Source organism: Balearica regulorum, chromosome 1, assembly GCF_011004875.1.
Source record: "Balearica regulorum gibbericeps isolate bBalReg1 chromosome 1, bBalReg1.pri, whole genome shotgun sequence".
NCBI classification, from domain to species: domain Eukaryota; kingdom Metazoa; phylum Chordata; class Aves; order Gruiformes; family Gruidae; genus Balearica; species Balearica regulorum.
The window spans coordinates 196,212,815-196,229,554 of NC_046184.1; the positions used below are offsets into that span (position 1 = coordinate 196,212,815).

Here is a 16,740-nt window from a genome sequence, read left to right on the forward strand (position 1 = left end):
CCTGCTCACGAGCAAGTCGTGTCTCCTGGCTAATTTGGCCTGTGTGTACGTAGCCTGAGTTAAACACTGTTTTGACTGTGGGCTTAAGAAGGCTTTTATTTTCTTCTTTTTTTGGAGAGTCCTGATGTGGCAATAGTTTGTTTTCTTTCATTAGGGAGAAAATAAGCAGTCTGTAGGCAGGGCAGACCAGTTTAGGGCATTGCTTTAGCTCTTCAAGTGATGCTCCTGAGCTGCCAGGGTGCTGTTCACAGGTTGAGGCTGGAGGCTGAAGCCACAGACCTTCTGTCTAGACCATCCCCGTCCTCTGCACTCTTTCTCCCATACTTTCCGGTTTCTTCCTCTGGCCATGGGTTGTCATGGGTTCCTCACAGCCGATGGGCACTTGCTCCTGCCAAGGTCTCTGCCTGCTTTCCTGCGGAGCAAAGACAGCGTGTGGCTTATCATTTATCTGAGCCATCTCTAAAACTTGTCCGCTTGGCTCCATCTTGCACACATCTTAGAAATCCTTGTTTTGAGAGAGATTGTTCTTTTTTGTCAGCTTAGTAGAGGTTCATTTTTTTTATGAGCTAAAGAACTGCTTAGTAACAGTATAGTTTACCTTTCCAAACAGCTTTCCACCATCACTCAGGTTGTGGGTGATGGGGGAAACCAGCTGTAACACGTTACGCAAGGTGGCATACACCCAAAGGAAAAGATGGGGCTGGTGTGTCTCCCTGAAAATAGTTACTCCTGCGATTTAACTACCCAGAAAGTTCTTTTATCCTTCTTTCCACCCCTCCACCCCCAGCTTCTGTCTGTCATCAAAGCTGTTTTGTGATTAATCCAAGTGTTGTCTCCCTGAATTTTCTTTATACACACCTGTAGGGATGGAGACTGGTTATACAGAACAGAAAAAGGGAACGTAGCTCACCACTTCCTTCTTTATTTTCTTTGAATTGCTTCAGCTCCTTAAAATTTGAATTAATCAAATGAAATTCTGTCTGTGCACACCCAGGAACTGGCTACGTTTAATCTAGTTAAGTGTTTTCTGTTCATCCACAGAAGTCCCCATTTCAGGGCAAAGTGCACAGGGGAGGGCTTTCCAGAAGGTTTAGCATCTTGATGGACAGCTTTCTGCTGCCTTCATCTCTCCAAACAGAAAGAGTGGCACATATGGCAAGGGCTGGTGGACAGATTGCACTGCAGAAAATAACCATGGTGGATAAGCAAATGTTTTACTCTTTCCTGCCTTTCTCCTCTGCTCCATCAGTGAGAAGAAAGCCTCGCTAATTGTCCCCTTGCAGTGGATTTTTGACTGTCGGGGTACTTTTTTGGCTCCCACTGGATATAAAAGCCCACGCAGTAGAAGGGCGGTAATGAGATACGGCTTTCATTATGTTCTTTGCACTAGGAACGGAATTTGTCTTTGGCTCTACTGGCAGGTAAGTGTGGGTTATTTTCACTTTCATTTCACTTTGCTTCTTTCTATTTATTTTTTTTCACTGCTGCAAAATCCTAGAAGGTATTTAGGAGTTTGAAGGAGGGTTTGTGCAGAATTTTTTACATGCTCAGTCCTAAGTGTTGTAAGCCTGCTCAGTTGTTGGGAGACCTGGGAGCGTCTCAAGCCGCAGGGCACTTGTCCCGCATTCAGTGGTTTCTGCAGTGGGGTGGCTTCTGACACCAAACAGAGTTAGCCCCTGGAAACAGACTTTTCTCTTTCCACTTAGGAGAACATTGAATGTTAGCCACAGAAAATGGATTCTTCCAAATTGTAAAGGTGGCCACCACCTCTCTTGTGAAACAGGCTGGCAGAGAAGGGCAAATACTTGTGAGTGAGACTTGGAGTACGGTGGGCAGCAGTGGCTGCCATGCCTGCAGAAGAAGGGTGCAAGTTCAAGTCCTTTCTCCTCCGAGGGGTTCAGGCTTCCTGCAGGCCAGGAGAGCGGCCCAGCCATTCGAACCTGGGTGGCTCTCATCTAGCTTGGCTGGTGTGTCTTACTTCTTCCTTTTTCAGCACTCCTCTTGTTCAGTAGGAATATGCAAAGTTTAATCTGTAGATGCGTAGATGTGTCTTTGTTAAAGATTCATACTCTCATCTCCTTTTCTTCTAGTCTGAGATGATTTATTTGATATAGCTCAGTATTTGCTATAAAGAAAGGATATTTCATTGCAGACACATCCATAGGGTCACAATCCTCGTCTTCCCTGTCTCATTTGAAACCAATTTGACTAAAGTAAAGCTATTTTAATCTCCTGGTCCCAAAATAGAAGCCGTTCCATTTGTGCCGTAGAAAATGGCTGCAGGATGATCTTCATGTGTTTGAGCAAAACCTTCTGGCCACTTTATTTATCTCTGGGCACCGCGTCCTTCTCTTTCCTCCTGTCATCCCCTGGTGTCGAGCGTCCCTGAGTTTGAGGTGCTAGTTTTGGGAGGCAGGCATCATCCATCTTCTCTCCTAAGGTTGGATGGCCTTCCACTTCCCCTCACTTTCCCCTTTCTTTACATCTCTTCGTTCCCTGGTGGGATGGGTTGCTCAGACCCCCTAAGGCTCCGCAGGCAGCCGGGGCAGAGAGGGCAGCGCAGGCAGCGCAGGCATTCCTCCTGCCGGTTCCCCCCCCCAGGCAGCATCTCACATGTGCCACTGTACAGCGGGGACCCTTAACGTCGCAGCGGTAATTAAAGCCCGTAGCCCCCCGTTGCCACGGAAACACAGCACTCCACAAATACCGAACGCAACTTATGGTCCTGTTAATTTTCCCAAAGACTCCTTATTCGCCAGATTTAAGCAGGGTTTCATTTCGCAGCCTGGAAAAACACCGTACTCCAGAAATACCCAGCAAGGGGAGCGTGTGTGCACATCTTTTGTTAGGATATTGCATCTAAAAACCTGCACCCCTCAGGTGGGGAAGGGAAACCATTGCCTGCAACCTGTTACCTTTGCAGCGATGATGCCACATCAACATCTGGTGTAGGGCTGACACCTTGGCTCTGTGGGCATTGCTTTGATGGTGTAAAAAGACAAGCACAGAGGCAAAAAAATAAGCTGCGGAGAGGTGGTTTTATTGCAAACCCAGCATTGCCTGCTTGTGGTTCAGTGGAACAAAGTTACCGTTCAAGCACAGTTTTATTTAGTTTGAATCTAAAAATTCTAGTCATTCTGCTGAACGACTTAAAAAAACGTGGAAAAGGGTTGCTCATTGGCACAAAAAATAGATGTATTGGATAATTGGCATGCGGTGACAGTGTGGCTGCAGCGTTAGCAGAAATCTGTCCCAGTCTAGCTGCTGTGCTCTGCCCATCTCTCGTAGGTTTTTTCCTGACTTTGAGCTGCCAGGTGCCATTTTTTGACAACACTTTCAGTTGTTTGCTGTTTCAGTAGAGTAAGAGTCTAAGAGCATTACTGTCTCATAAACTTGGACTAGAATCGAATTGGGGTTTGGTGTTTGAAGACAGCGCAGCCCTCAAATATCGGTATAATTAACACGGATGTTGTAAAGTCAATACAAGTTGCTAGTTCTGCTTCACTTGTTTGCTGTATGGCTTTAATATTAAAGCAGAGATTGTATCTAATGAGCTAGGTCATGCTTATTGGAAGATGTGGATAACACGTTCCCCCTGTAGTGCTGTGCACCAGCTATTTATTCTCATCATGTTTTTTATTACAGTTTCTGCTGTCTTTTATTCTTCCACTTGAGCTAGGATCTGCTTTGAAAACACTATGAATCATCAGCCTGATGCTGTAATTCCTGTGAAGGATACTGGCCTGGGAACTAAGAACTAGTGTTTCATCGGTTAGGATGTGGTTTTAAGCAATGGATGTAACCACTGTCTAGTTTCCCTCTCCTGAGGTTTGTGTGGATCCGCTCCTGGCTGCTAAGAGATCCTGTTCACAGCCCTGGCCTTTGGAGAAGGCAGCGGAATTCGGGTACCCTGAGATCCTTCCTCACTAGCTTGGGTGCGCAGGTGCCATGGCCATGGAGAACAGACTTCAGAAATCCTGTGACATTTTCAAATTAAGCCAACCTTTCCTGAAACCCAGGGTGACGACCATACTGTTGTTCAGTTATTGATCGATAGTTACGTGTTTCCTTCCAAGTACAAATCTGACTGACCAGGAAGGGACTGCCTGTGTTGAGGGTCATAGGAACCTTCACCGTAGCTGTTACAACTTCTTTCCACACCCTCTCTTTCCCCACTGCGGAAGGATAAGAAAGGGACAAGCTGCGACGTTCCTGTGCCTGCCAGCAGGCAGCAAAATTTTGAGTCCTTTGGGATGAGAAGCAGCAGCCGGCACCCGGTGGCCTTGAATCGAGAAGACATACAGGTGGACGTTTTCTCACCTGCCGTTGGTTTAAGCTACATGGTAGAAATTAAACCTTGTTTCAGTGGTTAGGTGCATCTCAGTGAGAAGATGTTTATTTTTCTTAATTAGCCACAGAACTGAGAGATCTGCATCCTAGCTGTTTTGGGATACAGGGACACCGGAGTCCAGCAAAGGAACAGGGGTGTCATTCATCAAAGGGTGTTCCTTTGACCTTTGCATTTGGTTGAGGAAATTGCATAGGGTAGTAAACAAAACAGGAAATTGTGGTATATTAAAGATAATTTTTAGAGAGATTAGTTGGTAACGTGAGCATTTTGCTTAGCTGTTTGTTTCTGGGGTATAGTCAGATTTTTTTGGTAAAATTTTGAGCAGTCAGTTAATGGACTCTAAATCTCTAGGATTTAAATAAGAGAATTTAGAAATAGATTACTTAAATCTCTGAGAGCATTCATTGCAAAATACATATTTCCATTAACTTCAAACTGAAACTAGTGTTAATTATTTGTGACTTATGTGAAAAAAGACAGCCATAGTAAAAAGGCTAAGTTATTGCTACAATTCCAGTTTCCTTGTGGTTTGGTTTGGTTTTTTTTTATAGTGCCCATTCAGACAGAAGGAATAAGCATCATGAAATCTGATGTAGGTATAAAGCCTGACATCTTACGCTTTTGTAAAAATGTGTCAAGCTTCTCCAAAGAATGTTAGTTGAATCAATAAGTCAGAACTAGAGGAGGCCTAAGGATAAGACTGTCTTTTTCAGTCTAAAATCGCTCTCATGCACACTCCACTTAAATAAAATAAAAATTTGCACAGTTGGATGTCCAGTCTTGCCCAGTTCCCAAGTGGACTGTGATTTAAAACTGAAAGCAGGGCACCACCTGCACTGCTCGGCTGTTGTAATGAAGTCCCGGGAGAATTATTTCCTAGGGAATTATATGACTGGAATAACAGGCCTGTCTGGCTCCCTTACCCTCTTCGTATTTTTTATAATTCTGACTATTTTTCCTGTTTGCAGCTTTCCTGAGCTGATATCATCCTGAGGAGCTGGTGATTGGCAGTGATAAGAGATACAGCAAATAAGGGATGCATAAAGAGGGTTGAAGTAGGGTATTATAAATAGCAATGCTCCGCTATTGTGGATTTCAGGGATATAATGCTTTTCATCAGTGAAATTTAGACCCTGCCCGCCATCTCAGTTGTTGCTAGACCACAAATACTGTGTTTGTGGACTTTGTAAATCAGTTGATATTTAGCACTGAGAATAGCCTGTAAAAAGTCTTGGAATTGATAGTTAAGGACCTGGGGTATAAAATCAATACAAATCCTAGTGACTTGATTCCTCAGTCATGGAACAGTCTTGCCCCAAATGCAGCACAGCAGTGAAGGAAGCAGACAGCACTGCAAAAATGAAGAAATCTCAATGGGATTTTTTTGGTTGTTGGTTTTTGGGGTGGTGGTATTGGGTTTTGGTTTTGACTTTTTTAAAATTTTCATGTTGTAATCCACTATCTATTTCTCATGCAGCTCTGCCAGCAGAGAGATGGTGTAAGGGTGGTCACGTCAGCTGCAGAAAAGATGGTGGGGTTAGTTTATACAGTATTTATTGATGGTTTAAACTAACAGGGCACCGGCGACGCTGAGAAGCAGCCAGAGGCAATGTCAGCCACCAGCAGAAACAGCCTGGCCTGCAGTGGGACCTCTGCAGCAAAGTACGGCGAGGACACTTGTCCCTGCACTGGTAGCATTAAGGCACTGGGATGGTGTGGTCGTAGGAACAGGTCTGTGTGCTCACCTCCTTCAGTGGTGGGCAACAGAGGGTGACTGCCCATGTTTCACTGAGGACAAACTCTTGTGGTTTCAGTAAATAGAGCTTGTCTGTGGAGATACCTTCCCTAAGAAAGAAGGCTTGTCATGATAATTTAAAACATGGCAGTGAAAGCCTGATTGCTCAGTAACTTTTCTTATTTTATTTTTTGTTCAAAATTTAGCATAAGTTATTTAAAAAAGTTTTTAACATACAAAAGGACTTCATTCCAGCCTCCTAAAAGATGAGTGCAGGTATCGATTTGACCATAGCAAGTATATGGTCAAAGTATCTCATGGATATATTTACTGCCCGGTGCTCTGTAGCAGACTGCCATGTGAGTCATGTAGACTTCAAAGGATAGAAATACCAGAAGCCTTCAAGAAGGTGACTTCAGGATGCTCACTCTCAGGGGTCCATAACCGGAGCTCCTAACCGCAATGCACAGAATGGTCCCTGGGTTTTTCCATAGCCTTGCTGATGTAGGACTTGCTCCTTTCTTGGGACCTTGGTTACTTGGAGAAGGAGGAAGAGTCCTGGTCATAGTCGGTAGTAGGAGTGGGTCTAGCATTTGGGCAACACCCTCTTTCTCTGCCCATTCTGCATGTCCCTTTCCTCTGCCTTACCTGTTGGTGTCGCAGGTACCCCCAAGCACAATATGACACACGCCACGTGTTCCTCTCCTGGTGCCCTAAGGGGCAAAATAATTTGGTAAAGTCACAAATCAATGCAGTGTTTTTCTGGAACATTTATCTGGTTTATTTTGTATTACATAAAGAACAGCCATTAGACGGGTCTCATCCCTTCTGCGTTAATCCAGTAGCATCAAGGCAGAGCGAGAGCACTGCGGTTTGAGCACGAGGGCCCTGTGCGCTGCTCTCCTTATCTGCCTTCCAATCTTCAAACTCTTACATAATATGTTTAAGACTGTTTTTTGAGTAATCTCTTTTGGGGTCTCATTTTGCATTCTGAGTCTCCAGCAACAAAGAACTGCTATGCTCTTCCCTCGCGAAATCCTTTCCAGAAGGTGCACATTATCTACTACAAGGCAGGGCAACGATGAGCATCAATTTCCACAGCAGAATAGAAGCCTGGATTACAAATTACTGTTTAATCCTTTTTGCGTCAAAGGATATAATAATCCTTGTAAAATGTGCTCTAAGTCTTGTGCTTGGCTGTGTGAGGTTAAGGGGCAAAAACCAAAACAGGGATTCTCTTAAAAAGTAAGACATGGTGAAATGCATGTGTTCCACATGAATTTCAGAATATACTTATGACTACAGTTCAGCAGCTAAAAATAAAGATGATGGGCTGGTACCTAGACTAGCAGTTTTCATTTCTCCGTATGCTTGCTACTACTCTGCTTGAATACAGTAAGTGTCTGTCATGCGTGTTGCTTGCTGAATTGCAATAAAGAATTTAGGCACAAAGTAAGCATTGCTCGAATTTTATGTTGTTGGGTTTTTTTTTTCCCTACTGATGAGAACATACACGAAAACTAACTAATGAGCAGGTCTCTTAAGAATGTGAGAAAATTTTATTTTCTGAATCATCCTGTTGTAAGTGTCAAGCAGCGTGATTTTGTAAGGGAGAGAAGGGTAAATAAGGTTGGGAGGCGTAAGGGTTTAGCGTTTGAAATGGCAGACTGACGACTGCACAGTTTCCTGACCAGGCAGCTATTTTAAGAGGGGCAAAGTTTAATAACTTAGAAAGTTTAGAAAATAAATCCCACAGTCCTTTGACTGATATGATTATCGTCGCATCAAGTATGCGGTAATTTTGTTAGATAAAAAAGCAAAACAGGTTAGTTGTTTGGAACCAATAGCTTCATGTGATTAGTTTTTTCTGTATTTTTATTACTGCCCTCTGTACTAAATCAAATGTGGTGTATTAGGTAGAATCAGTCCCTCTTACTGTGTAGCAACCCACAGAGAAAACCTGAAGGTAAGTGGTGACATATATGCAATATTACTAATGGAAAGTAAGTGGTTTGTTGCTGTTATTTCTAATGCAATGTATTTAGACTTTAATGTGTAATATTCTACATTAATAGTCAAAATCCAAAAGAGAGAGTAGGACCAGATTAAAATCATAATCTCATATTAAAGAACACATTTAATTACTTGGTCATATAACCATTATTCCACAATAGGGTATTTTTGTGCTAGATGTTAATTGCACACTCGTAGTGTGACATTGCATAATGCAGTGTCCTTGCTGTCACAAACTGGTCATCTTGCAGGTGAAAACAGTGCAATGCAGCAGCTGTTATGAAGCTGTAAAACATTTATGTTGTAGAAGGAGTCGTACTTGAAGGTTTTTTTGTTGCTATCTTCTGTGACAAATTTACAGAAAACAGGAATGTTCTTTTAATCTAGCTAGCTGTTGTGTTTTGGTAAACCCAGAAGTCAAAAGTTCTGACAAGAACTTTCATTAATTCATGGAAAATGAATAATTTTTATTTCTTTATTTTCGGCAGAAAATGACACTTGACTGAAGAGCTGGAAGAAGTTGCTTCCCTCTCAGCTTTACGTGAGCAAGCCCATCCTATGAGGAGGATCCGTCAGCCTTCTTAGCTGTACAATGGGGACTACAGGTGATGACATGGCTGCGGTGGAGCAGAATACCTCCTTGAACCCGCTGTGCTTCGAGTGTGGCCAGCAGCACTGGACAAGGGAGAACCACCTCTACAACTACCAGAACGAAGTGGATGATGACTTGGTCTGCCACATTTGCCTTCAGCCCTTGTTGCAGCCATTGGACACTCCCTGTGGACACACTTTCTGCTACAAGTGCCTAAGGAACTTTCTGCAGGAGAAGGATTTCTGCCCGCTGGATCGGAAAAGACTCCATTTTAAACTCTGCAAAAAATCCAGCATTCTTGTTCATAAACTGCTAGACAAGCTATTTGTTTTGTGCCCCTTCTCTTCCGTGTGTCAGGAAGTCATGCAGCGATGTGACCTGGCAGCACATCTCAAAAACAGGTGAGCAGTGCAGACGCTTGCGTTGCATGTTCCTTACGCGCTTGGTAGGCCAGTTTGTGTAGCAGTAGAAATTGGGGGTAGGAGGGGGAAGGGGGTTGGTGCTGGTTTTTAAATTCACAGTAGAAAACCATAGGAAATGGTCAGTCTGTGTGTGCAACTAGAGCACCGGATCCCGTTTTGGACATTGCACCAGAAATAGTGAAGAACGCTTGAAAGAGAGTCATGGGGAGAAGAACGTGATTCATTAGAGGTCTCATAAACATGATTTAGCAGAAAAAGTTAAAGAAAATGGGGGTTGTTTATGGTAGGGGAAAAAAGGCTGAGGGAGGGGAAAAATGAGAGGTGTGCTAACTCAGTCTGCAAAGAGGAAGGAAAGAGTACAATAGGAACAAAGGAGATTTCGTTCAGGTTTTAGGAGAAAAAGTTTTACAATGGTCCGGCACTGGCATAGATTGCTCGAGTGGTGGTTGTATATTCCCCACTTTCAGAAGTGTTCATGAACATGTTAAACCAACCTTCATCAGGAACAGTTACGGCAGAATTGATTCTGCTTTGAGGTAGGCAGATGGACAGAGCATCTCTCAAGACTCCTGCAAGACCTATTTTTCTCTGTTTTAAAGAAGAATCTGTTTATTGAACAGGTTGATGGTATGTCGTGCAAGCACAATGCAGTTTCTAGGATTTTTTTTGTTTGTTTTGGTTGGTTATAGAACCCTTCCAACACCCTGTTAATTTGGTAGAAATTCATCACATTGCACTAGTGGGAAGTTTTGGTGCAGCTTTTGTGAGTGATTTTGTGTCAGAGAGGTGCATTCCAATATTGCCTACACCTAAATGTTTAGGACCTTATTTTGAACTGTTAATAATTTTATAGTTCCTCTGCTTTATGCTGTCCTACCTCAAATATTTAAATATTGAAAGGAGGCCATGATAGAAAGAGGGAAATAAGATTATTATAAGGTTGGACCAGATGATCCTTGTATCCCTTACAACCTGGTATTCTATGATTCTACAATTAATAAATTCAGATAGAATGATATTTGATATTGTGCAGACTAGTGCACTTTGTTTTTCCAGCAAAGGAATTGCTTTCGTACTGCCTGTGTGGTACCGTGCTACATGAAGATGTTTAATTCTTCTCTGTAAGGCAATGCCCTTTTTATAATGGAAAAATGTTAAACTTGTTTTGAGGGGTACATTTGACCTCTTTTGTTTCCTCTGTAGGTTGGAGAATATTTTCAGTAAATAAACCGACTTTTTTTTAATCATTAGCTATTTTGTTGCACGAGTCATGAATAAAAAGTTGGACATACCTTTTATGTTAAAGCTAAAATATGGTGGAATTAATGAGCCAGGGCTAAAAAGGTATTATGCATATCTATACCAACTAACTTTAAACTGCTTAGAGATTTATGAAATTATAAGAGGAGTATGGTGAAGAATTACGTAGGGAAGGAAATTATGTGTTCAAAGGAAATGTATCTGACTTCAAAGGATCCAGTTCAGGTGAATTGCAGCTGCTACCAGAAAATATTCCCTGTGTACAGCTCAATGCTATTTGAAAACCTACATTCATTTTGCAGAGGCAGGTTTCAGAAAAGTAATGTAACTGTCCCTGCAAAAAAGCATCAAACCCAAAAGAATAAGCATTGTGTATATCCATTGTACACAGACAAAAGGCACTAGGGAAATGTAATTCAATATGTGAGCAGTTTTGTCAGCAGCGTTCATAAAAACAAGCGTGTTGTCTGGTGACTCTTCATGAAAACGCATGGTAGGAGTCCTAACTCCTCTGGTCTCCTCAGTCCTGAGATGAGATCTTTTCATTTCCATGACTTCGTCATGGGCTTTGTTCTTACCTGCTTTGCTTTTTTTTTTTTTTTTTTTTTTTGGTGTCTTTATTTTTTAATAGACTTCAGCAGTTGCCCATTTCATGAGGGTATTTCATGGTTTGGTGGTCTTACCTGTGCCGGCTCTTTGGGCAAAGAGCCCTCTGCATTGGGATTGAAAACCCTGGGCCCAGAGGGAGGAACAGTGGCGGCTGCAGCGGGACGGGGAGAGGTTTCCTTTCCGTCACCCTCCCCAAAAGGAGGGTGGTATTAGCTGTGTGCCTCCTCCACCTGTCCTCGGTGCGGTCCAGCGACACTAGAAAGGTTTACTTGCGAGGTGATGGATCTACCCCATGAACTTCTTTCCAAGTCTTGGCCTTCATCCATTTGGACAGTCTTGGAGACCATCTTCGGGTGAAGGGTGACATTGCGGAGGAGATTGTTTGGGAGTCAGGCATGGTGTGGGTGTGCGTGCAGGCAAGTGCTCTGCAGAGAAGGGGAAGAGAGCAGCCACCGCCTGCCTTGGAAACAGTTTGTTCACATGTGCGTATTCCCAGCGTGCCCTCTTCCTTCTTCCCTACATCCTGAAGGCTTCCAGGGATTCAGAGCCTGGGAGGACCTCGGGCATGCAGGACATACAGCAACCCTGTGGACTGTGGTGAGCCTGGAGCTGCCTGGGTTTTGCTGGTCGTTGTACCCACAGCATGAATGTACACGTATGCGGTGTCCGTGGCAGGGAGGTACGGGAACTGATGAGGAGCCTTTCTCGCTAGGTTTTTTTCCTTTTTTTATTTCTCCACACGGTTTCCATGTTAGCTTAGGCTCTTGCTTATTTCCTCCAGGCAAGTAATTTTTGATCTATATGATGACTTGGGGCTGGTGAGGAAGCCTAACTGTTTCTTTGATTTATAACCCTAATATTAAACTGATTTGATTTTAATAAAAGGCAAAATGCTAGCAAGACTCCTGCTACATATTTGGTTCATCCTCTGTTTCCCACTGTCATATGCCTCACCTCTTCAGTCCATTTGCCTTAGTTGGCATCTCTTTGAATGATACTAGGGCTGTTTACAACAGGGCCACGTAGTTTATTTGTACCTGGAACACGTTGTATGCTCTCTTTCAGTATATATGAAATATTTATTTACTTAATGCACAAGGTTATTATAAAATTCAAGTGAGCTGAGTCACTGGCTTTTCCTGTTTGTTGGCTGGAAAAAAGCTTTCAGTCACAGAATGCTGCTTGTTTTTGATTCCTTCTGTTGTCTTGGGATGCTGATACACATTTTGAGTATATGGTGATTTACGGTTTTCAATTAAGTTTATTTGCAAACATCTGAACACCTGTAAATTATCATTGCTGACATAAATGATGGCAGCAACTGTGTATTTTGAATTTGATTTTATATGGATTACTGAATCCAGTAAAATTCTGCTAGTGATCATTAAATGTAGGAAAGAAATATAAAATTCAGTATTATTATAATTTTCAGCATAGGTTACTATAAACCAGTCTCAACAAGCCCTTACATGAGCTAGTTTGTATTTTGAAGAAATGCAGTATGGTTGGTTAGTTTTCACTGTCTAAAAACATTCACACTCAGGTTTTCCAGTGTTGTTTTAATCGGCTCCATTTGAGCGTAAAATCTGGAAGAAAAGGTCATCGTATCCACCGGGCACCTCAGAGTGTAAAGTTACTGCAAGCTGCTCCGGCAAGGAGATGAGAGGCACGAGACACAAACTTGATTACTTCATGGTCACTAATTGCACTCCATGATACCTCATTGCATAAAGAAGATATTCTTGATTTATCAGATGTTCCGTTTCATCACATTCACTTGGGAGCTGTGGTTTTCAAAGTTAAACACAATGCATATAATCTGATTTAATGGAAAAAACCAAGACATGAGTAATGCTGAGTTGTACTGTTTTTCCTAGTCACTTGGTGTGAAAAATTTGTTAATGTTTAGTAAAGTAGGTGCCGGTTCCACTTCTAAGTATCAGAGGTAAATTTATCAGAAGGAAATCTGACAAAAAAATTATTCAGCTTTTCTATGTATGATTTTAATTCAGTTAGTTCTTATGGATTATTCAGACCTGAAGAAACTCCATTGTACAAAAACATACTCTGAAATTCATACAACTTTTTAATGAGAGTGTTAGGTATTGTGTTCATGTGTTGCTTTTGAGTTGGGCTTCAGTTTTGCCCTCCTGTATTCTCCTATGGTAGTTTAAGTCATCGTTTTGGATGGAGACATTTTTCCATGTTTTAATGTTGAAGCCAACATTCAACCCAATTTTATGTCAGGTTAAGTTTGAACTTTATATAGGGTTGTTTTTTCTGAAATTGAAGGAATTATTGAACTATTCATTGTGTGTCAGTCAGCACGTTTAATATATGGATTTAGCTTAACACGACCCATGGGAAAATTAGTTGTATAGATACAGAATTTTATCATTCAAAATCTTGGCAATGCCAGTTGTTTTGGTGTTTCTGATAGTGCCGCTGAGTCCTGTTCTTCCCACCCTGTCCCATGTTAGCTGCGGGCACCGTCCTTACCCTGCTCTTCGTAGCGCCAGGAGAAGGGAAGAGGATCTGTAGGATTTAACTCTCTTTTGGCAGGTCTTTTCTTACACCTGAGTGAGTGGATAGGCAACAGATTGAGGGTTTCTCCGTGCCGTGTGGACCCTTGCCATTGCTGGGAAAGGTGAAAGATATTTCTCTGGTTGTTCTCTGAAGCCACTTGGCTCCTTGTAGGCTCCTCAGATTTTGGGGGTGAGAGAGAAATGTGCAACAAATCCTTTTTTTCTTTTTTCTTTTTTCTGAGTCTTCTCTGATTCCCAAACCTGGATACCTCCTATTGCCTCCTTTTTTTTTTTTTGCTGACAAAAGAAAAACCAAGACCCAAACACAACTTTCCAAAGCAGCACCCTGTTTTACTCTGAATTGCAGCTGTATATCTTGCCAGAATTACTGCTTAAGGTCACTTTGCTGGCAAAGTTTTATGAGCAATAGCAGAGGCATTCAGGTTGCTTCTCTCCAGTCTTTGCTTAAATTCAGCTCCTGCTTGGAAAACGATTTAGTGCAACTGGTTTGAGGCTATCTGGTGTATTTGCTTTTATCGAACCTCTAAACTGGGCAGAAGCTGATGGCATAAGTTACAATGAAGTCTTTCTTTTCAGTAGTCAGTGAGCAAATGTGTTTTTTGAGCCCCTACTGTTATTCCACGGAATACACTGTAAACTACATCTTAATTTTGTATGAAAGCTCTTTTTATCTGCAGAGAGGGATTGCTGCTAGTGTTCCAAGAAGTCAGCTTTTAAATGAGAAACCCAGCAGACTTGGCTGTAAAAAAAACCAACAAACAAAACCCAAAAAACCCCTTTTCTTCTCTGTCTGATATAGATTAAGAGAAGTTGAAGGTAAAAATGATGCTTTGTCACCATCCAGAATTGAGCAAAAGCTGGTGCTGAAGGGAAGAGAGGAGGGAGTCGATGAATATAAACAGAAAGTCATTCTATATCCCAAGAACAACCGCCCTTCGAGTTTTCCAGTAAATAACATCACTCAGTTGCTTTAGCTGGTTGTTTCAGTATGTCTACTCTTGAGCATCTTGATTCATGAAAGAAACTAAATAATTTCTGGACATTCAAAAAAACACGACTGCCTTTCGTCTCGCTCCTAGCCAAGATATTCTGGTTTTGTAGGTAGATGTGAAATGCTGCTCCTGTAAGACAGATTTCAGTCTCATTGCAGCTCTTCCTTAAGCAATTTGTTGCATGAGAATGGATCCTTATACCCATAAAAACAATCTTCAGTGCTCATTTTGATCTCAAGATGCCCATCTGTGTACATAACCTGTTTACAAGATTTAGTCCAAAATGCTCTTTATCCCAGATATTTGGCAAAAACAGAATTAGTGAAGGTGTGCATCTTTAGAGATTTATTGGCACTTGTTAACTGTTACAGCAACTGTATAGTTTTGCCATTTGTGAATAGTACATACCTACTGCCAATAAAAATCTTTATGTTGCAAGTAGAAATGAAAAATCTCCTTATTGATGTGCCTGAATACCAATACTGGGCTTTGCTGCTTGGTAGGTGGCATATCGTGTTTAAAGACCGAGGAATTGGCGTCCCGTGAATTAATGTCTCCACCAGAAAACTATTTTTCTGGCAATTTGGTTGAAATATACCAGGCTGAAAGTCATAGTCTGTTACTGGTTAATTTGGGGAAGAATCTAAGTTTTTTTCCTGTTTTGCCTTGTAGAGTGCTGCTCAAAAGGGATTCCGCTGAACGGAGTGGGTGTGCTCAGGAGGCTGTTTACATTTCTTGATATTAGCCTTTGAAATGATGATTAAATATCATTGGAAAAAATAAACCTTAAAATTTATTTATATTTTGTGTAACGACTTTCATCAGCTGCCAGGTAGCGATGGGGGAATGTGCTCTGTGAAGGAGGGTGGGAGGAGGACCTGGCTGTGGTTTGGAAGGCGTTGACAGAAATAGAACACTTCCAGGGGATATTTTTGTTCCGTCCTGGTTTGATACAGTTTAAAAAAAACCCCAAAATTCCAAGGTGTGTTTTGCCATCTACACTAGGTCCTTTGGGATCCACAGGCTTTGTGAGCTGGCTGGGTAAGAGTCAACAGCACAGTGTTTTGGGAGAAGATACCTAAGGAAGTATCTGGTTCACAGGAGTAGTCCAGTAAAGCTGGACTCTGCTGTCCAAGCCCAGTGGGATTGAAGCGTGGTCCTCTGACAGAGTCACTTTTGGTATCTTTGCTGAAAAATCACCACTCTTGTAGCAGAGCAGTTCAGGGACAGCAAGGGCATGCAGCTTGGGGTGGCTTTGTCCTAAACTCTTGCACATCAGTGGGGGAGAGCACATCTGAGCTCCCAGTAGACAAGAGGTTTCCTCTGCAAGGGCATTTACCCCTTGCCAGGTTGCTGCAGAAGTGAGTGATGTTGGAGATTGGTCTTTTTTTTTTTTTTTTTTCCTGTTGCCAGTGCTAAGATTTGGGGGAGTGTGAGGCTAGCCCATCAAGTCAAAGTATTTCAGAAATTTGGAGGGAAGAGATTGTATCTCTTCTTTTCTTGGCCTTTTGGGATTCTTGGTTTGAGGTTTGCATTGTGAAATGGTCAATGATAAAAACTTCCTGCTGAGTTTCACCTGTCACTGTGTGTCTCTGGCCACCAGAATAAATTGAGACTGGCCAAATTTCTTAACCATCAGTCCCACTATGCCAGTGATTTTATGTAATATATATTACCTGGGCAAAATCAAAAAGTAGGGTTGTGTTCCTTCATGAAAATCAGAGAAACATTTTCACAAAGCAAAACCTTTCAAGTAATTTTCATCTTTCATGCTTGGACTTTCTTAACTTCGAAGAACAAGATGATCAGCAGCTGCCTTGGGGAAAGCCCCAAGAAGTGATTTCTTAAGTGTGTCATTTCATAATGTGAACTGTCTCTAATTCATGTATGTATTTATGCATATTTCACAGCACATTTGGGTTACCTTATGCTATTCTTCTAAACATGTATATCATGACTTACAAATATAAAGATTGAGATATATATATACACACTTTATGTTTGTATAACACTGCTGGGGGTCACAAAAGCTATACAGGTGTCTTCATCAACATTCTTTGGAGCTGAATAACTTTGTTAACGTTTCTTCAAAATCCCTCATGTCAAAACAGTCTAACTGTATAATTATCAAATCCCCTTCGCAGAACGTCAGAACAGAATTGTGATTCTCAAAACATTCTGGTTTAACAAGTTTGGACATCGCTAGACTTCTGCTGTCTT

General features: G+C 41.9%; 1 protein-coding gene across 5 annotated transcripts in view; it reads left to right on the top strand.

Moving 5' to 3' along the window:
• Positions 1–16,740, top strand: part of LNX2 (ligand of numb-protein X 2) — a 60,845-nt gene that overhangs the window by 24,381 nt on the left and 19,724 nt on the right. For all 5 annotated transcript variants that reach the window (XM_075742113.1, XM_075742109.1, XM_075742108.1 and 2 more), the window contains one exon: positions 8,588–9,092. In XM_075742113.1, coding sequence (XP_075598228.1) covers positions 8,692–9,092 — 401 coding nt within the window. In that variant the 5' untranslated portion in view covers positions 8,588–8,691. The remainder of the gene's footprint in view (positions 1–8,587; positions 9,093–16,740) is intronic.